At 42.1% G+C, this 21,791-nt stretch overlaps 1 protein-coding gene across 14 annotated transcripts in view; it reads right to left on the minus strand.

The window, feature by feature from the left end:
- ryr1 (ryanodine receptor 1) overlaps positions 1-21,791 on the minus strand; it is a 178,284-nt gene that overhangs the window by 38,645 nt on the left and 117,848 nt on the right. For 10 of the 14 annotated variants that reach the window (XM_062962718.1, XM_062962727.1, XM_062962725.1 and 7 more), the window contains 18 exons: positions 20,851-20,925; positions 20,264-20,339; positions 20,040-20,163; positions 18,835-18,950; positions 16,309-16,376; positions 15,460-15,581; positions 14,709-14,758; positions 13,823-13,883; positions 12,664-12,902; positions 12,304-12,385; positions 11,862-11,992; positions 10,028-10,342; positions 8,272-8,512; positions 7,967-8,054; positions 7,469-7,561; positions 5,422-5,436; positions 1,390-1,560; positions 28-87 (listed from right to left, as the gene is read on the minus strand). In XM_062962718.1, the coding sequence (XP_062818788.1) occupies positions 28-87; positions 1,390-1,560; positions 5,422-5,436; positions 7,469-7,561; positions 7,967-8,054; positions 8,272-8,512; positions 10,028-10,342; positions 11,862-11,992; positions 12,304-12,385; positions 12,664-12,902; positions 13,823-13,883; positions 14,709-14,758; positions 15,460-15,581; positions 16,309-16,376; positions 18,835-18,950; positions 20,040-20,163; positions 20,264-20,339; positions 20,851-20,925 (2,127 nt within the window). The remainder of the gene's footprint in view (positions 1-27; positions 88-1,389; positions 1,561-5,421; positions 5,437-7,468; positions 7,562-7,966; positions 8,055-8,271; positions 8,513-10,027; positions 10,343-11,861; positions 11,993-12,303; positions 12,386-12,663; positions 12,903-13,822; positions 13,884-14,708; positions 14,759-15,459; positions 15,582-16,308; positions 16,377-18,834; positions 18,951-20,039; positions 20,164-20,263; positions 20,340-20,850; positions 20,926-21,791) is intronic. The other 4 variants (XM_062962723.1, XM_062962722.1, XM_062962720.1 and 1 more) reach the window with 1 other exon arrangement.

The raw sequence follows: 21,791 nt of genomic DNA on the forward strand, positions 1-21,791 counted from the left end.
ATTCCTTTACACGGTACCAGCACCCACCTTGTCCTGAAGGTGTAGGTTGTTGTTGAGGAATTCACGCACCTCCTCATCTGTGTCTTTCTGAAGAGAAGAGAACATACACTTGAGCCAAGGAGCACAAAAATGGTTGAAATTGTTGACTGATTTTTATTTATGGACATTGTTATTACTTTAAAAAGTCACTGCGGAAAGAATGATATCCTAAAGAGGTGGCATAGAACTAAATAAAATACCCAGTTTACTCAAACCTAATGCTCACCTTTTTGGGCTAAATTACTTCTCTAAAATTAGGATGCACATTAGATTAGTGTCATAGGGTAATTTTAGTGCTGGGTCAAAGCAAAATGGGAAGCGCTTGGAGCTCCTGTTTGAGGAGTGTCATCTCTAATTTAATGGCCAGGGCTTAATGCAATGCAATCCTGCCATTTGTAGTTTGGTGAGGCATCAGCACTCCTTTTCAGAGAAAGTCACAACCTTGTAAAACTACAGTCCACATAATGCCAGAGCATTAAGCCACCCAAGGTTTACTTTTCAATTGCTGAAAGCTTTGGTGTTTTAATATTTTGTTTTTTAAAGAAGGGATTCTCAGTAGGCATCAACTGTTACATGCACATTTGTGGCCAAATGACAAAGAGTGCACTTTTGCCACTGAGCATTACACTCGACAGCAAATACTTTTTTTGATTTCAAGGATTTGAAAATTGAGGTACGCATTAGGCCCGGTCTGTGGTGCAGGCGGGAGAGCAAACCAGCTGCAATTAACTGCAATGAATCACTCTGACCAGGAGGTCATGAGTTCGAACCCCGCTCGGAGCCTATGTTTGTTTGTCTTTGTTCTATGTTAAAAAAGGCATTGAATGTTTGCCTATATGTGTAATGTGATCCGCCCTAAGTCCCCTTCGGGGTGAGAAGGGTGGAATATAAATGCTGTAAATAAAATAAAAAATAAATAAATTAGATTTGATGGCACCTGAGACTTGAATAAATACCTGGAGCCAGTGGCTGCAGTTTGTCTTTTAGAGTGTATGTCTTGGGCAGGGCTTGCTGCCTATTGTTTTATGTTACTTTATGAAGTGCCATGTAAACAGATGGAGCCTCCGGTGGTGCAACGGGTTAAACCCATTGGTCAGCGGTTCAAATCCGGAGAGCAGGGTGAGCTCCAGTCTGTCAGTTCCAGCTTGCCATGCCGGGACATGACAGAAACATCCCACAGGATGGTGAAACATCTGGGCTTCCCCTGGGCAATGTCCTAGCAAACGGCCAATTCTCTCACACCAGAAGTGACTTGTAGTTTCTCAAGTCACTTCTGACATGGAAAAGAAAGTGTAAACGGATGTAAAGAATGCTACATTAATAATGCAAAGTGTGCCCAAGCCCCCTCACCAGGGAGTAGCGTATCTTGGCCAAGTTGATCAGCTCCTGGTCCGTGGGGGAGCACATGTTCAGGCCGATGGGCAGCATCTTCTTCAGAGTGGCCACAATGAGCGAGGTCTGGACGGAGTAGCGGTCCCCACGGCGTTTCTTCTTCGTCCGCTCCTGGTCTGATCCCCCCGACTAGAAGGAAGGAGAGAACAACAGACATCAGTATAAGGGAGGGAGGTCCTCCTGCTTAAGTGGTTGAGGGGGAAAAGGAAAGGGCCTGAGGCTGTTAGGAATTGTGGAAGTTAAAATCCAAAACACCTGGAGGGCCAAAGTTTGCCCATGCCTGAGCTACTTGCTCCATTAGCTGAAGACAAAAATAAATACCAGACTTCAGAAGCAACAATGCACATGTTTTTCCTATAAAGATTTCTCTCTGTAACAGCCTCCAGAAATATATATTTTTTAAAAGCTGTGGGACAGGAAGAAGAAAAGAATATGAGATCCAAAGCATGGCAGGAAACAACTGGAGGACAAATGTGAAGTGGATGGATGGTGGTGACATGGAAAGAGATGAGGCGTTCCGTTGAGGAAAAAGTTACATTTTGAGGGATCTGTGAACGGACAGGAGGAGGTGGTAGAAGTCAGTAGGCCTCAAGTTGTGCTTGGAAAACTTACTTTTGGGGAGGACAGTTCTTTGAATCCCCCAACCAGCACGGAGAATGACTACACTGAGGGGAGGGCACAATTTTTCCAAGAACAAGTCTTAGAGGAAAGGCGGGTAATAAATACATTATTATTATATTATTATTTAAAGAGAGATAGAGTACAATGCCTGGGATCTAGTTGAAATTTCAGAGAAGGGCTAGAAAACCTTTGCTGGTTTTTTAGACATCAAATTCTCAGGTGCCCGAGTGGCCAAGCACCTGGGATTCTTGCAGCCGCATGAAAGGGAACAAAACATGGAATCTCATCAGGAAAGACAGATGGACAGGTATAAAGTTGGGCTTTCCTCCCTCCTCCCCATCCACTCCTTAGAGAAAACAAACAACAATAAAACCACAACCAAGACACTTCCCACTCAGCACCATCTAGGCCCTCCCTCCCCCCAGTCAGCCTTGCAAGAGAGCCTTTCTAATATCTACAACATAAACCACACACGAGACACACAGCGCCGTTGGTAGCCAAGGCACATAATCTGCCACATGTGGCATCCCTCCCGCAAAAGATGTCACAGCAGTCGGATTATGGGCTCCGGGATCTGGAGGAGACTGGGATGGCCGACAGAGGAAGGAACCCAGACAACATGGGTCCAGATGACAGGGAGGGGGTTCTGAGGCATGCGGGAGAGGAAGGGGATGTACAAGACAGAAAAGGTCAGTTTTCAGGGTGGGACCTCCAAAAACCAGAGGCTCTAAGGAAACCGAGTCAGATAAGGAGAATGCAGTGTTGCCAGATTTTCAGAACAATAATAAGACTTGCAATTCATAATAGGAAGGAATGGCAAGTGGGAAATAGCTATTAACAACATCATGTCCTACCTATGGACCAAATGAGAAGTACAGATTGAGTATCCCTTATCCAAAATGCTTGGGGCCAGAGATATTCTGGGTTTCAGTTCTTGACTAGGAGTCAAGTCGAAAAATGAAATTCATTTATACTTCACTAGCTGTGCCCAGCCACGCGTTGCTGTGGCGAAGTATGGTGGTATGGGAAATAAAGTATTGAGGAATTGGTGGTAGTTAAGGTAAAGGGTAAAGGTTTCCCCTGACATTAAGTCCAGTTGTGTCCGACTGCACACTGAAGTGGATTATATGGCAGTGTGGAGTCAAGATAATCCAGGTCAAAGCAGATAATATAAGATTATAAATGGGTTATATAACTGTGTGGAAGGGCCTTGAGTCTACACTGCCATATAATCCAGTTCAAATCAGGTAATCTGCATTTTATAGGCGGTGTGGAAGAGGCCTAAGTGAGGCCTAACTCTGCCTGTCCCCTGGGCTGCGTGGGTTGCTAGGAGACCAAGTGGGCAGAGCTTAGCTTTTTAACTGGCAGCAATTGGATAAAAACAATTATTCCTCTCCCCCGAATTAGGACTTTATTTTTCTTTTCTTTTTGTTTTATGAACGTAGAGGCATGGGTGAGGGGTTGTGCTGCCAAGTTTAGTGTTTCTGGGATGTGTAGTTTTGTTGTTTTGTCCCAGGCCGAAATTTCATTACCCTTTTATATATATATATATAGATATAAATCCTATAGACATAGGCTGAAGGTCTCGGTGTTTGATCAGAAAAAAGAGGAAGTTTATGAAAAAGAAAGCTCTTCAGAAGGGAAATGGAGCGACACCCCACAGTGGCCGGAACTGAGTACAGCCTCCAAAGATGCTGAAAGATGGGAAAACCTATATATACAGTAGACTTCTGGTTATGCAACTTCCACTTATCCGACACACCGTATTATCTGATGCGCCGGTGGGTGCCCGGTGCTGCAGACTTTTCCCTCCCGGCAAGCACCTGACGCTTGGAGAGGCCCCATGAGCGTTGCTGCCTAGAAAATCAGCTGTTTTTCTAGGCAGCAGCAAGCCTTTCCAAGCCGGTTGCTTGCTGGGAGGGAAAAATCTCCTCCCTCCCAACCAAGCACCCGGCTTGGAAAATCCTCCTGTGCATTGCTGCCTAGAGAATCAGCTGTTTTTCTAGGCAGCAGTGAGCCTTTCTAAGCCGGTTGCTTGCCGGGAGAGAGACCCTTCCCTCCTGGCACGCACCTGGCTTGCCAGGAGGTATAATAGAGGCTCCCTATTATCTAACAGTTTTGGTTATCTGACATTCGGCCCACCTGTTTATGACCAGAAGTCTACTGTATCTCTATCTGTTGCCTGTCTTGTCATTGTTATAATCAGCATTAAATGTTTGCCGTATATGTGCTTTGTGATCCACCCTGAGTCCCATTTGGGGTGACAAGGGCAGAATAGAAATACTGTAAATAAATAAATAAATAAATAAATAAATAAATAAATAAATAAAGGTAATTTTATAAATTCATAATAATTTTGTGCATGAAACAAAATTCGTACCATGATCTCAGCCATCCATGTGGACAATTTTGGAGCATTTCAGATTTTGGGAGAAGGGATACTCAACCTAAATTGGTATCAGTTAACTTGGCCATGTATCTGTAAAATTAACATATTGCTCATGTTCATACTTATATATGGTGCACACATTTCTGTCTTTATGAAGGACTCAGTTCCCAAATAAGGGATTTTTAGGTATCTTGTTCGGAGTATATATATATAAAAAGCTTTCCAGCCATCATAAGCAGACATCCCTATATATATATAATCGTGTCATAATCAACTTGAGAACATGCTGCAAGTCACTTCTGGTGTGAGAGGATTGCCCAGGGGAAGCCAGATGTGATAGCTGGAAGGTTTCACTCATGTCCCTGCAAGCTAGAGCTGACAGACAGGAGCTCACCCCGTCTCGCGGGTTCTAATCAGCAACCTTCGAGTCAGCAACCCAACCTTCAGGTCAGCAGTTCAGTCGGCACAAGGGTTTAACCCATTGCGCCACCGCGGCTCCTATCCCTTATATGAAAAGACAAACTTTCTGCTACTTAAATAAAGAACAGCTTTTATAACAAGGAACAAGCTTCTCATTCCTCAAATAAAAGGCATCCCTTACAATAAGGGACACCTTTCAGCGCTAAGGGAATAGAATGACACAGTATGTGAGAGTGACTCCAAAAACACAACGTTGCCATCTACACAACTTGTCTAAGTGCGTGATGGAAAGTCAGCCCTGCCAACGGGGTGCTTGATGGCTCATTGGTGCCAACCCATCGGATGCATGATGCGTTGCTGCCAGAGCTGCGGAAAGCCATTGTGCTCTCGCCATGGTTCATGCAGCCACGTCCCCTTCCCTCTCCCCCGGCCTCGGAGGGTTTCCCACCGCATTTTCCAGCAAAGAGAGAGGGGAGGGTCCCGGCAGAGATGTGCATTGCGCCATGCGGTCTCCACGTGGCCCAAAGGACGACAACAAAAAGGGCCGTTGTTTCTCTAACCTGGCCTTCTCCAGACTAAACTCACACACGGTGCAGGGGAGAAGAGGGAGACAAGACAGAAGAGGAGAAACAAAAGGTTAGATGGAGTTGTACACCCAGGATGGATGCAGAACAAAGAACCCGCAGGCCCAAGATGGTATCAAGATCCCCACCACCAGCTTCTTTATTCTCTTCACGGCATTTCAGCCAAACCATCAAAGGAGTTAGAAACACTGCTCATAGAAAGAGGCCCAAGGTTAAGCACTGGGAAGAGTTGGGCTGACACAGAATCCCGTCATTTCCTCCCAGTGTTCACAAGGGAACAACTAAGCTCCTAGTTTCCATTCTTCAGAAGAGTTTAAAAATATGTAGGTGGTCATCTGAAACCTCTTCAGCTGGCATTAAGAACATTTCAGTGGTTTTGCCCCGAACTGCTATTTGCTCCTTTATCCCACCATTCTCTCCTCACTCCCTCACTCTCTACCACTGCCACTCCTGACCCAGATCTCTGAATGCTGCAAAGGAATTAAAAATAAAGAATTATGCACATGTTGCATGGGATGAGGTGATACATTCAATGGTGGGCCAAATAGTGAGCCTGTCCTTCTCAGACATTCCCAACTGGTCAGCTACAAACCAGGCTTCAAAAGGTGGGGTGTGTCAGAAATATTAAAAATTAACTAGCTATTTTTAACTACAAAAAATGTGAGTCAAGCACTGAAAGGGTTAAAGTGGGTGCAATGACTCAGCAAAATATAAAAATACAGTAAAGTCTCACTTATCCAACACTCACTTATCCAACGTTCTGGATTATCCAACACATTTTTGTAGTCAATGTTTTCAATGCATTGTGATATTTTGGTGCTAAATTCGTAAATACAGTAATTACTATATAGCATTAATGTGTAATGAACTACTTTTTCTGTCAAATTTGTTGTATAACATGATGTTTTGGTGCTTAATTTGTAAAATCATAACCTATTTTGATGTTTAATAGGCTTTTTCTTAATCTCTCCTTATTATCCAACATATTCGCTTATCCAACGTTCTGCCGGCCCGTTTATGTTGGATAAGTGAGACTCTACTGTATGTAGTTCAACATAAGCAGGTATGCCTGTAGCTTAGCAGGTCTCTGTGTGAGAAGGCTTCGGTGTGAGAAGGCATCAGTGTGAGAAGGCATCATGTGTGAAATTCCAGTGTGTGTATGCTATTGTGTGAAGCTCCTGTGTAGGTTCGGTGTGAGAAGAGGCTCTGTGAAAACGAAGCTGTTTATCTGTATGAGAAACAAGCCCAGCGTGGAAACAAAGAATGAAGTACAAAGAACTTTATTTGTGTTATGTAAACCTTATTTTTGTAAATAGTGCAAACATTTTATTTTGTTACAAAGAAAAGTCTCCTAAGAAAGAGATAACATTGGTCTCTGTGTTTTTGTTCATTTTACCACCTTTGGCTACTGGTGCTGTGTCACGCTGCTGGTAATAAGTTACTCTGTTATATGTTTATGGGGAGGGTATTTTGTTAATAAGCCCACTCGCCCAACAGAGTCTTAGTCTCTCAACTAACTGTGAATGGGTGGAATAGTTGGAGGGTTAAGTGAAATGGATTTGGGTCTTGCAAACTGCCTTCAAGATAAAAGACACACCCCACAAGGAAAGGCAAGGAACAGTGCTAATAATGTTACTCAGGAAAAACTATAGGGAGTTTTCACACAAAACATTTCACAAACAGTACTGTAGCAATCCATACAAGTACCATTTAGAGTAGGCCGGCATGACTAATATTATGTTAGTTATTAGTCAGAGTGGAGATCGATCAATAAGGGCCTGCCCAAAAACACCCAATTAGTTTCTAATTGTGCTGGGGTTTGAACTGAGGACTTCCTAGCTCACAAGCTCAAACTCTCACCAGTTCTCAGAGGCCAATGTCCCAAAGAACTCGAGCTCAGTAGCTGTTGGTGCCAAGGTTCTTCTAGACTGGAGGGATATTCTGGCTCTTGGCAAGGGAAGACTTGTGTCCTCCATCCCTGGCTAAAGAGTGTCCCCCACAAACTCCCTGATACTTTTCTTACCTTGGACATTTTGCTCTTGCTGTCGGCAGTTAGGAAAGACATGTTGTTGATTTCGTTCTGCACGACAAAGTTTTGCTCTTCTCGTTTGAAGTTCTAGCAGATAGAAGGAAAAAGAGATTGAGTCCTGCCTATGTTCTGTGCAGTAGAGAAGTGGGAGATCCCATTAGAGGATCAGGTATGCCTTATTTACCTAAAAGGGAAGAGACTGAGGCCTCTTCTTGGAGCCCAAGTAAGGAAGGGATGTTCTCCCTCCTAACAAGCTCCAATTCTTCAGAAATCTCTCATTCAGGGAGGAGAGAATGACAGATCAATCACGGCAAAAAGCATTTTCATACTCCAAAAAGGTGGGCGTCTATATCGCTGATGACATGGCAAGAGTACAAAAGCATGTAGCCTTCGGCCTGCGCAACACTTCAAGGGATTCCAAGTTTCACCTGTGATTTGTTTGTTTCACGAGAACTCACCTACACACCGCCCTCCTTTAAAAAGTTCACTCACGTGTGACTTCGACCAATAAATGAACACCTCCCCAACCATCCGAAACAGCTCCTCAGCGTCCAAGTTTGGTTCCGTCAACCAATTGGCCCTGAAAATGCAAAGAACTGTAAACAGATATCTTTACCTTTTGCTAGCATACTCCAGCTATGTAGGGTCTATTTTGCCTATTTACCAGTATCTCTAGATAGTTTCCAGTTCTTCTCCCTCCACTTTTGGTAATCTCCCATTCTTAAAAAAAATCTCATTTTAAGAAGCAGAGAATGACAAAGTGACAGCAGCTAAGGACACTCTGATCTCCACGATACCTGTTGTTGTCAACGTATCGGATGAGCAAGGGGTAGAGGGCATAGAGGTCCCGGCACAGCACCGAGAACTCGTCCCGAATAAGTAGCTCAGCATCCTCAGACTCTGTCTTTGCCTCCAGCCGCAGCTGCTCCTCCTCCGCTACTACCTTCCCCGAGCGCTTCTTCAGTTTCTCCATGGTGGGAATGAAGTGGGAGCGAAGCAGTTCTGGCTTTGCCTTGCTGACAATGGGCTGTGCAAAGACTGCATGGAAGGGATTACGAAGGAGAGGACATCAGTCAAGAAATAAATCCACTCTCCCTCCAGTGCTGCCAACATGCATCTCCTGAGACTTTTTGCCAGAAACTCATCAGGATGCTTAATTGTTCTTGTGGGGCCTGTAATTCCACATTGGGAAACCTGAATGTTCTCCCAGCTTCTGGAACCTAGGAATCTAATTCCTTGGACTTGGGAACGGCTTTCCTGGCCTATGAGAGCTATGATCCCACATCTCCTCAGTACAGAGTAAATACCCATACACCGAAATACGTTAGGCCAGCACTGAACAAATCCCATGCTGTAAAGCAATACTGCACAACACATATTGATGACTGAGAGTTACTCTATGCAAAGCAATGCTGTTTCAGATGCAACTTTGCTTCTGCAGAATCTATCCATTGCACAATGGCAACTATTTCACTTTGAATATGTAATGCAACTTACATGTTTTTGCCATGTATGTCACTAACAAGATGCCAGTGTAAGGTTGTATTGTACTGAAGCCTATGCTGGCAAAAAAAGAATACAATCTTTTTCTGTATTTCCCAGGATTCCCTAGGATTCTATTCCTTGGCCATTTCATTACTTTAGTCAAGAACTCCAATTACTGGCCAATCCAAGCGTAACCTAACTGAATATTATTAAGGTACACGGATAAGTTCTTGTGAGATCACTACCAGGTGTGTGTTAAGAGAAAAAGACTCATCCTGGTTAATTACAACCCACAGGCAGACTAATTAGAGTAGTTAAGGTAAACAAGTTTTGGGCCACTCCCAAAGGGATATAACTGGGGAGTTTTGGTTGTATGATTTTGGGCTTACTGAATATTTGCTCCTGGGCTTACTTGCAGCCTATCTGATGCTGGCAAGTTTGTCTTCCATGTTCATGTCCATGAACAAGAAATGAAAACTGAAAGAAGATATATTTTCTGATGGAAAAATATTGCATGAATGCCATGCAAAGACTATATGTGAGTTTGATACTTTAGAGGATACCCTCTCACACCAGAAGCGACCCAGGTTGCTCCTGACATGGAAAAAAAAAACTTTAGAGGAACTGTGACTGTATTATTACTAGAAAGTTTGCGTTAAAGTTGTTTTTTTTTTCATGAACGCTGCTGCACAAAAGTAAAGTTGGTGTCTTGCATTTTCTTCTATTTGTGTTACTCTTTTTGAATATACAAAAGACTAATTTTCTGCTGGTCTGCACACATAGTCAAACTGTAACAAATATGACCACATTGACAGCTGAGTATAGACAACTGCATCACAAGGAAGTATGGGTAAGGGAAAATCCCAATTTGCCATGGTTTTGCCACTCCAATAGCAATTCTTCACTACAACAGACTCAAAATCCAGACTTTATGTCAACCTGTCCTTTACTTAGCCTGCTTTGAGTCTTCTTCTATCCACGCTCCAGTACTCCTTGGAAACTGATTCCCCCTTCAAAGATAGAAGATCCTCTAAATCTATCCTCACTCTGATCACTGACTCTTCCTACCTGCCAACCGCTTCATCCAGGAAGCTTCATCTATGCCCAGGTTGTTGACAATGATCTTCAGGATGTTGCCTAGCAAGGTGTTGAGTTGATCGGATGTCACATCAGTGCACCAAGGGCCCTGGGGGTTGTTTTCGGGGCCCCGCTCCCACCAGCGAGGGAGGTAGTTGCAAAGCATTGGCAAGGTGATCTCGATGACATGGGGCATCTCAGTGTAGCGGGCTCCTGACTCAGCCAGTCCGCTGATTTCCTTCATGAGCTTCTCCAGGACAGGGATATCAGGGCACATCTCCTCCACTCGGTTTGGTAGGCCCAAGACTGGGGATATGAAAGAGAAGGCATTAAATGTAGCTTTGGAATCAAGGAACAGCCATCTTAAGATAATGTTCCCGCAATGTTCTGAATAGATTTTTCAATAACTTTAAAGCATAGGTTCTTTTATTGCAATTTTCCAATAAGAAAAAGGGAATCAGAACTTTTACACATTTACACAAAGAACAACTTTGAACATACATACATACAGATTCTATGTAACAACATTGAATCCACAAACAACCTAGTTACATTGGCTAACAAACAAAGAAAGGGGAATTACATTTTTACTCAGCATTCACATTATACATACACATTCATTCATCCTCATTCATACATCACCATTTCTCCTTTCATCATCTCCTGGAGAAGAACATCTCTTAGGTCAGACTGCTTCCTTGTAAATCTGCCACCTTTCCAATAGTGCCAAAATGCATTATCTTTCCCTAAGAACAATACCAAGGATCAGATCCCTGTTTTACCTACAGCAGAAACAGACTCCCTTCAAATGTATCATGACTCCAAAATTGCACTCCTTTCTTTTCCCTCGAGAAAGGGAAAGTGACCAGACTGTGTTCCATTTTAGATCTGCCACTCACAAAGGTACACCATCTCTTTCAATACAGCATGGCGGGTGAACAGCACAACTGTCTGTCACACTTGAGAATTATTAGATTGAGTCTTTTATAGGAATATTCTGAAGTTGTTCCAAAGTTGTAAATGAATGATATATGTTTTTCCAGTCTGAAACATGTTGATTTCATCTACACAAACACAAGATAGTCTATGTACAAAGAAAATATGTTCAAATAACATATAATAGTATTAAAGTTCCCCATACAAAGCTCAATTTGACAGTACCAGACAAAATAAAAGGAGCAACAGCTCTAACACAAAAGTTATCCAAGTCTGATATTGGTTCCAATGTATATAGGCTTCAGGGATACATAGTCAATGAAAATATCTTCCAAAAATAATGCTGGAGCACCACTCTCAAATGTTGATTTCATCTCACTTCTTGATAGATGCTGACTCTCCTTAATTGGGGTTGGTAAAAGTAAGGAAACTTGTATTGACTCCCTTCTTAACATAAGGAACCTTGTAAATATCTCCTTAACTTAAAGAGCCATTGTCTCTGATAATGTAAACATGTCGTTTTTCACCAAAAGTTCCACAGTTAATTACTGTCACAGTTGTCATCAGCAACTTTTAATTATATTCCATGAATTCTTCACCTCCTTCTTGTAATTTTTCTAGGCCTCACCTTAGGATGGCATTGTAGACTATATAGACCCCAACCATACATCTTTCATACAATTCCATTCAAACCATGCATCATATTTCATAACAACAACACCCTGAAGGTGCAAATTCCTGTCTGGTCTTGGGCATTAAGCAGGATCAGCTTTTGGACAGGAGGCCACCAATCAATACCAGGTGCTACAGGGTATATTTCAAATGAAGGAACTGGCAAATCAACCTCTAAGGAAACCATACCATCCTCCCCCATTCCTTCTGAACTCACTGGCTCGCTCTCTGGGTGACTTGGTGGTGTAGACAGAGTAAGGGTTGTATTCATTGATATGGGGCTCCAAGAAGGCCACAGGCATCGCTGCTGCTAGTCGTGCCAAGCATTCCCCAAGTTGTGGCCGCTGCCTGCAGAAAATGGACAAAACACACAAAGCAGTGACTGCTGTGGCATGCTAGGGAAGCTGTACTGGCATGGCATCTAAGTATCACACCCTCCATCACTGTAAAGAAATGCTATTACTCTGCTAAATATGAAATACACAGAGCTAGGAGGCATTAATTTCGAGAACATCATGTCCTAGAATTCCCTACCACATCCACAAATTGGGAATTATTGGAAGAGTTATCCAAAATTGAGGTTTCCAAGCTCTGGAAAATGTAATTTTTTGAAAAAAGGATTTAATCTTTCTTTAAACTTTCCATTTACTTGCACTCACCTCTCCACATAAGGATTTTTTGTTGTGCCCAGGGAATAGATACTGCACAGAGTTCGGTAGCAGGAGACCTGGACATCATCCACTGTAGGGATGCAAAATAAGGCTGTTCACATCCAGAACATATATCTCCTTCTTTACATAGTCCTGTGATAGTTGGCATTTGGCATTGCTCTGTATCATTGGCTAGTATATGTCCCTCATTATTCAATGAGAACTCATCTTTGACATGTCGTAGCTACCCTTCAGGTATTATTGCACTGCAAAAATTCCCAGACCACCTTGGGTTGCTAATTCAAACAATAGCAAGTCTAGACACAAACTGAGGCATCAGCCCACCCCACTTTCCCCTTGTTTGCTTACACATGACGTCATCCCCAAACTGGTGCTGGGCGATGTGCTCAAAGAGGGATGTGAGCACGGGCAGCAGTGCCACTGTGGTATAGGTGATGTTCTGGCCCACACCCTTGACCTGGGTGCGGGACTGTGACACTTTGCCCAGCTTGAGATTCTCCACCATCTTCTCAATGTCATCTGAGGCACCTTCAAAGAATGAACGCAACCCGGCCTTGACAATCTCAGGGCCTGACTTCATCACTGTCCTAGCAGGTGGGACAAAGAGGAAAGATGTCAGAGTTTCTGCCAGCTGAAGCGCATGGAGGGAGAGCAGAGGGGAAGCTGCTTTCTCCCTCCTCTTTACAAATGATGCATCTGGGTGTGGAGATGACTTGCGAGATGGTCTCTGTGGTGATGTGGCAGGGAGGAATCTTTTTATCCCATCGCTGCCACCAAATTGTGGTGATGTGGGAAGGGATCTTTTGATTAATTATTTTATTATATATATAACTATATCCGCTCCCACCAATGGTGGAGATGTCAGGCAGAGAGGATTTTTTTTCTTTATTCTCTTATTCTTTCTTATTCTTATTCACATTAAATGGTAGCGTTACTTAGTTTTGAATATAGGTGACAGAGACTTGGATATTGAAGAACAAAAACAAGTTTATTTCAGGCACAGAGCTTAGTGGTTACAGTAACTTCTTTAAAGGCACTTAGATAATGGTTGCAAAGTTATTAACTGATCACTTTGGATCTAACTGGGATTGCTTTCCCTTCCTACTCAGACTCTACAAATAAACCTAAACAAGTCACCTAACTTGCTTAATTTAACACTTCTAGAGATCTGAGTTCCCCTAGTTTCCCTAACCTGGAACCAGTGTCTTCCCTGTGACTAAAATCACAGACTAAACTGTTTTTTAAAACATTCCCTCCTTTTCCTTCAAACGGCGGTTGGCTCCGCCCTCGTTACTATGGCAACCTGCCTCAGAATGCTGAGCTGGTTACCATCCCCCACGCACTGGTGTCTAATACTTACCCTTTTAAACATAGTTAAACCTGACTTTTAAAACGAAATTAAACATGACATCTATAAATCAAAATAAAAACACACTTCTTTACAGTCTCGCTCTCTCCTCTTCTGCAGGCGAGGAGAGAATATTCAGGTGAAAAAGGATCTACTCACCTGGCATCCAAAGAGCGGGCAAGGATATGCAGGCAGTTAATCACGGCAGCAGCATCTGTGCCTGGGCAGAGAGAGATGATCTTTGTTTAAAGACGTAATGTGCCATTGTGAGAAGCTACAGACATACATTAATTCCCTTCAGGAGAACTTGGATGGCCACAATCTCATCACATCCACCCACTAGCAATTTTTTAAAAGTGATGCCCCTAGAACATATGGGGCATTTTTGCCATGTATTTAGTCCATCCCTCGGAGCATTTCATGCCTAGAAGTAGTCTTTTATAAAAAGCAAAAAGTGTTTGAAATTACTTCAGGTTTTGAAAAAGGCCTCCTCTGGGCCCAAAATGGCCCCGGTGAGAAAATGTGGTGAAAGTTTCCCCCCACTCCCCCTTATGCATATTGGAGGAGGGAATACGATTTTTACAAAAAAATAACATTTTACATTTTTCAAATTCTTGGGCTTCACAAGCAGCTCAGGTGTGCATAGCTCACCCTTGGTTTAAAGAAGACCTCTTCAACCTGCCGCCCTCCAGGTGTTTTGGACACCTGAATCCCAGAATTCCTGACCATTACATGAGCTGGCTAGGCTTTCTGGGAGTTGGAGGGTGAAGCACCCAGAGGGACACAGGTTGAAAAGGCCTGGTTTAAAGCCTAGGTCAAGGAACACAAAGTATGGCTACATGATAAGAGAAATATCATGGGGAAGGAGGTGTACAGGGGAAGCAGGTTGGTCCATGGCTAAGGAGGCAGAGTCAAGATGCAGGATGGACAGCAGGTTTGTGGGGCTTAGACGCCACTGAAACAGAGACAAGGGGTAGAAAATAAGTGGTAAGGGATACACACAGAGACACACCAAGAACAGAAGCAGAGGAAAGATGCTGCTTACCAAAGAGAGAGACCCGGTGCCTGACCAAGGCTGCCAATTTGCAGAAAAGGCTGAAGGATGGAAAAAAGAGGCACAGAGAGAGAATGAAAGATGTTGTTGGAAGGAATAGGGAACACAATGGAGCAAAGGGATTAGGTAGGAGATGGTGAAAAGGGCATCTGGGTCTCACAGAGGATATGAGAAAAAGGAAAGTGTATGCCAGTCCTTCCCAAACTGATACCCTTCAGATGTGCTGGGCTAGAAATGTCAGAAATTCTCAGCTATGTATCTTGGGGGCAGCAGGCTGCTGTTGTTCCTGCTCTTCTCTTATTCCCACATACACACAACACCCTACATGTTGAGCAAGAAGCAGAATTTGAGAACCACAGGGAGAACTTTCCAGGAAGGAGATCCATAGGGCAGGAAAGGGGCATCTGATACCCAGATGAGCTTCAGTCCTGCCTAGAGCAAGGCCTGCATTATAGCATGGACCATATGCAGCCCTTGAACTTTGTTAAAAAAAAAAAAGCTGATCTTGACATTGAGACCCTGTTTACATTTTGCTGGCAGTCAAATCTGTCCCTGAATACAGAATATTCAGAGAGACTATAGTGAACCACAGAATATATTTGTCCCCTTGTGTGTAACAAAAATGTTTGCAAACACAGATTTGTTCCCATTTCTTTCTTGCAACATACTCCTGAAGGAATATAATTAAAAATGCAATGTGTGGTATTTGCACAGTCCTTTGTGGGGAGCTCCTGGTCCTCACCTGGTTATCATCTCCTTCTCCTTATTGGAAGCATGCCCCCCACTGCCCAGGATTTTGGCTGGTGTGGACAAGAAGTAGAGGCAGTGGTTGGTGAAGTACTGGTTGATGAGAGGCAACAGGATCTGAAAAGTGCGAGAAAATTAGCAGAGACAGAAAGGTCGTTATCTCTGATTCCTTGGGATACAGGAGAATACACCAAAAGGGAATCCTCCAAGAGCTATCCTTATCTTCCTTTGTGGTGCAAAGTGTGCCACCAATCCAAAAAGTCACAGATATCTATACAGTATAGAGGAAGTAGGCTCACTACGGAAAACAAAAAAACCTGAATACTACACTCTATGTAGAGCAACGCAGGAATGGAATGAATGAGAATTCAAGGAGAATATAGAGTCTCTGCAACTTAATTGTTCTTTAAAAAAACCTGAAGAAGGGCTTGACCCGAAACAAAGAAAAAAAAAACCTGGGACTCTTTGTCATGCATCCCTTAAAGGACACAACAAACATTTCTTATATCAGAGACTTCCTTCATTCCTACTTACCAACCTCCTCCTCATATGCAAAAGAAAAAGAAGACAACTACTTGCAACATACTGCGCAACTATAATATTGTTATAACAAGTCGCAAAAGAGTGAATTGAACTCTAACTATTTTGTTACTTATGCATATATGAGTAAAAGCTTAACTATTGCTACGTGTCAATATTTTGGTGGATATATATGCAAGGTGTGTCACAGCATCTCCATTTGGGGGGGGGGGGTCTTCTCTGAGTGATGCATTTAGGAAGCACTCCCCATCTTGGCCCATTCTTACCACAATCAAACAGTACACAAGCAGAAGTTGAGACCGACCTTGGCGAAGAACTTGATTTCTTGCTCATGGGGAGATTTTTCTACCCGTCCGCTGCTGACCACAGCCTCTGAGGTAGAAGAGAGTTCCAGTGAGCACCATGAAGAAATTGAAAGTGTGTGTTAATTATACAGATATACCTAGCCTGGACAACTGAGGATGTGGCTGTTGATCTTTGCCCAAACTCAAATCCTTCCAATGTATTTGACAATGGAATCCTGCAGTCCTGAGCCCTATTTAACCACTAGGCTTCCCCCCACACACAAAAGTCTAGTTCAATTCACTGCTACTTTACTTGAGTCCATTCCTCAACCAAGTGTATACACCAAAGAAGGGGTCTGAATTCCAAACCTCCTCCTTTTTCTTGCAACAGTTCCTTCCCTGCTACCAAGGCCTTCAGGGGAAGGAACCATAGTGTCATGAAAATATGATGTGAGACTTGATAAATGTGGGTTTGATAGGTGTGGGTATGAATGAACTGTATAGAAGGAATAAATGCATGAATGAGAGCTAATAATTTTGAAGACACCATTCAACAATATAAAAGACTGTAACGACTAACTACCTGCTTGCTGAATTGTAATTAAAAGTTGCTGATAAGAACTGTGACAAATGATTAACTGTTGAACTTTTTGGGAAAAACAACATATTTCCATTAATCAGAGACAATGACCCTTTTAAGTTAAGGAAATGTTTACAGTATTAAGAAGAAAGTCAACACAAGGCCAACACCAATCAAGAAGAGTCAACATCTGCCCGGAAACTGAGATGGAATCAACATGTTTCAGGATGGAAGACGTTGATCATTCATTTGCAGCTTTGGGATAATATTGGCAAAATATTGCTATATAAGAGACCTTATTACATTTCAAAAATTTTGGCAGATCAGAGAAATCTGGCCCAACTACCATGCTCTGCTCCATTGGAAAGGAGAGAGAGTGGCAGATCTGCAATCGAACGCAGTCTGTTAATTTGCCTCTTTTTTTCAAGGAAAAGAGTGCGTTTTGAAGTCATGTTCTTAGGGAAAGAATGTTGGCATTTTGGTGTTTTAGAAATTTTGGAACTGTGTGTTGGCAGGCTGCAGGGAAAGCAGGTCTGGCCTAACTGAGGTTCTTCTCCAGGAGATGACAGATGGAGAAATGGTGATGATGAGTGAATGTTTATATGTTGTGTGTGTGAATGCTGAGTAAAATTTTAATTCCCCTTTGTCTGTTTGTTAGCCAAAGTAACTGTAGATTGTGAACCCAATGTAGTTTTATAGAATCTGTATGTCTAATGTTGTTCTGTAAAAGTTCTGATATAGTCTCTCACACTGGACATTGCAATAAAAAGTGTGGTATACTGTGCCTTTAAGCCACACTCTCTGATTCCTAGAGCTTGAGTTATAATCTCTTTGTGATCTCCATGGGAGTCTTGTAATTCACACACTCTTTCTTCCGATGTTATTGCCATGGTTCTCAGCTGAGCTCTCGTTGTCTCATCAACCCGGCATATCTCCACGGCCTTCTCAAGTGTAAGATCAGCTTGTGTAACAACTTTCCTTTCAGTTTTTCTTCATGTATACTAAAAACAACTTTATCTCTTATCATCTCATTAACTGCCGTTCCAAATTCACAGCTGGAGGCTTTCAGTTTCAGCTCAGCAATAAATTGCTCATTTGTAATTCCAGGACTCTGTATATGGTTCCAGAAACAAAATCTTTCAAACACAATATTCTTCCAAGGTAAAAAAAAAAAAAGGTACTAAACTGTTTCAGAACCTCTGAAATATCTTTCGGGTTCTCCTCAGCAAAAACAAATGTATTCTATAAAGAAACTCCTTCCTCTCCCTGGCGTATAGGCGTCAATTAACAATGGAAACAGACACCCGAAACTACCATTCAAGGAAATGCAACACATAATGGTTCTAAAGGGATTTTTGCGAACAAAAGTGACACACATGTAACAGCAGATAGACAGCCAACATATGTGACATTGCATGGCAGGCTTATGTTTCAACCTGTAAGGTACACTCCGTAGAAGGATGGTGATAAAGACCATCCTCAACGGTGGGCTAAGTACTAGTGACCTCTGGCCCCAAAGAAGACAATTATATTTTCTTATCTGTCTAGTGATGTAATAAAGTTTGCAAGTTTTAATGAGAGATTTCTTATAATTTTGATATGTATGTTTTTTAACCTTTCTATAAAATGTATTTTTTTGTTTTTGTTTGTAAGATATGTAGTTATTATGTATGAAGGGGGGATGTGGTATACTGTGCCTTTAAGCCACGCTCTCGGATTGTTACACCTGTAATGTATTTAAACTACTGATGGTATGGGATATAATGCTTGTGCAGCCAAAGCCGTGGAAATAGCCTTCCAGTGCACATTTACTACAGGACTCTGCTGGCTGCTGAGTTTGTTATATATAAAGAACACTACAAAAAGAACCTTTGTTTAAAAAGTATTCATAACAATGGGACTTCATGTGTAGCTCCCCATAGGTTTCAAAACATCTGCTGAGAAGGGAAAAGAGCAGTCCCTTTACCTAAATGGGCAATGAACTCTTGAGAAATGTCCATCCACTTCAAAAGCTGTTGCAGGAACCCATAGGCAAATCGTTTCTCAATAGATGATGTGTCCAGTTCCATGTCCTTCAAACCCCTGTGAGAAATAATAGCAAGAGGATTAGTATAATAGGTTATAATCAAAATACTATAAGTCTACTTCAAATAAATGCTGGAAGTGTGGTGAAAAGGAAGGCACGTACTTCCACTGTTGGTGGACTTGTGCAAAAGCAAAAGAATTCTGGAAAGAAATACATAGGAATATACAGAGAATACTTCAAATTAAGATTAGTTTAGACTCCAAGTTGCTCCTCCTGGGTATGTATGACAACATAGAGGAAAAAATAATAAAGAAATCTTATTCAATTATCTGATAACAGCAGCAAGAATAACATATGCTAAGGGATGGAGGGAAAAAAACAGTCCGGATATAAAAAAACTGGTTTATTAAAATTTTGGAAATTATGAGTGCAGACAAATTAACATACTTATTATCAAACACTCAAGGCAAACCCAAAAAACTAACAGATTGGGAATTAGTTGCAAACTATTTAAGAACAGAGAACTGTAAAGTAGTAATATAAGGATACAATAGCCAAAGATAAAAGACTACACAACTGCCCCGGAATAAACACTAAAGGAGAGAAAAATAATACAACAAACAAATAGAAGAGGAAATACAAGGGTATAGTTTATACCAAATGAATACGATACATAACAACACACATCTGATGGAAGTCAATTTTAATTATATGTGATAACTGTTAGTATTTAAGTGATGTTCTGATTTTTTGTTTTTTGCTTTCTGTTTTCTGTTTCTGTCCTCTTTTTCTTTTTCCTTTTGTTTCCTGATGTAGGGTTTCGATTAGTAGATTTCCCCTAACCTCCTATATTCTTTTTTCTTACCCCCATGTTATCCCCCTTCACTATGTGTAATGGTCGATGTGATTCACACCCCTTGGCAAATGACTTTAATAAAAATTTATTTAAAAAATAGGTTATAATCTGCATTTGAGTGGTCTGATTTGGGAGTGTGTGTTCTCAGAATGTGTGAAGAAGGATTGACTAGGGACAATGCAAGAATAAGCATATTTCTTAGTTGTGTGTTGGCATCAAGGCTAGTGTGCTTCCTGCCCAAATCATAACACCTTCATCCTGCCCAAATCATGACACCTTCCAGGCTCACCTTGTCACCGCATAGCCATTAAGCTGCAAGAACTTGAGCAACTCCTGGGCCTTTTCTCGGTCCCGTGCCTTCTCTTTTGCTGTTAGAGTATCGTAAGGCACCAGAAGAGGATGGGTGCCTCCACCTTCAGGAAGAAGAGAAAGAGAAAGCTTAAATGTGATGGTGCAAAAGGGAGAAATGTCAGGACTGTGCAATGAGAGGTGAAGAAAGATGCGCAAATTCACCTTTGGCTTCTAGCTCTAGTTTCTTCTTGCGACCCCAGGTGTTGTGGTAGTTCTCAGCCAGCTGCTCTGCCATGGCCTGCAGAGGAAGAATAGGCAGGTAATAATGGCAAAAAAATGTAGAGCTCTTGGGGGGGGGGCAGGGAGGTATACTATAATATCAAGCTGAAAATGAAATAGTTTCAAGATTTTCGGGGGGGAAAAGGCCAGGCAAGTTTCTAGCTGTCATAGCCATGACAATAAACAACTGGGAAATGAAGCTGGCAGCATTTGAAGCAAGGTAGGGTTTGTATACAAGGCCAAAGGAAAATTGGGAGAGAACCTAAGGCCTTTTCCCCACACAATAATTGTCATGCTCATTTACTACCCTCCTTCCACTTCAACCAAATCCCAAATTCTCATAAAGTACTTCTTCCACAAATTTCACAACTGAAACACTAATGAAAAAAATCTACTATTTTTGGGTTGCATTTACAAAACACATGTCGTATCTTGTAGAGATTGTTCCAATTTCAGAATTGTATGTTGTAATTCCAGAAAGACAGTTTGTCGAAGTCAAATTCCATAAGCTGAGATATGTGTTTGCTCACCTGCAGTTCTCTAGAAAGGGTTACTCCAGAGATATCTATGGGCTGAGGGTTGTAGCCATGGCTAGGGTCATACGTCTGCAAAAGAACATAAAGAGAGAGACTTGCGTCACTTGGTTTCCATGCCTGCCACAATGCTTCTTTTGCCTTGGCTCTGGCTTAAGCTTGCTGGAGATCACTTTGTCAGGAACTGGGGACAGGACCCATAATTCCTCATTCCCTTACTTTCAATGCACTTGACCTGAATTCTCAGAGACCGGTGAAGAAACCACGATATGGCTTACAGACATTTTCCCACTCTGACCTACCAGGCACCACTCTTTTCTGCATATGGTGCTGGGAAAGAGAGGCTTGGTGCAGTATTCCCAGCCTTGTGCGTCCAGATGTTTTTGACTATAACTCCCACAATCCCCAGTTACCACAGACAATGGGCATGCCAGTGGAGATGTGGAATTTGTGGTCAAGCAGTGAAGGATGCCAGTTTGGGGAAAGCTGACTTATAAACCAAAAAGTTTAGGTTCTCACCGCTCCCTTATATCTTTATAGATACAGTAGAGTCTCACTTATCCAAGCTAAACGGGCCGGCAGAAGCTTGGATAAGCTAATATCTTGGATAATAAGGATGGATTAAGGAAAAGCCTATTAAACGTCAAATTAGGTTATGATTTTACAAATTAAGCACCAAAACATCATGTTATGCAACAAATTTGACAGAAAAAAGTAGTTCAATATGCAGTAATGTTATGTTGTCATTACTGTATTTACAAATTTAGCCCCAAAATATCACGATATATTGAAAACATTGACTACAAAAATGGCTTGGATAATCCAGAAGCTTGGATAAGCGAGGCTTGGATAAGTGAGAGTCTACTGTATATACATTTTACAATTCCTGTTGCATTCCGGCTTGGATTTACCTTTGCACCCAACACCACAAGAGTTCA

This window comes from Anolis carolinensis, unplaced genomic scaffold (assembly GCF_035594765.1).
Source record: "Anolis carolinensis isolate JA03-04 unplaced genomic scaffold, rAnoCar3.1.pri scaffold_10, whole genome shotgun sequence".
In the NCBI taxonomy this organism is placed as follows: domain Eukaryota; kingdom Metazoa; phylum Chordata; class Lepidosauria; order Squamata; family Dactyloidae; genus Anolis; species Anolis carolinensis.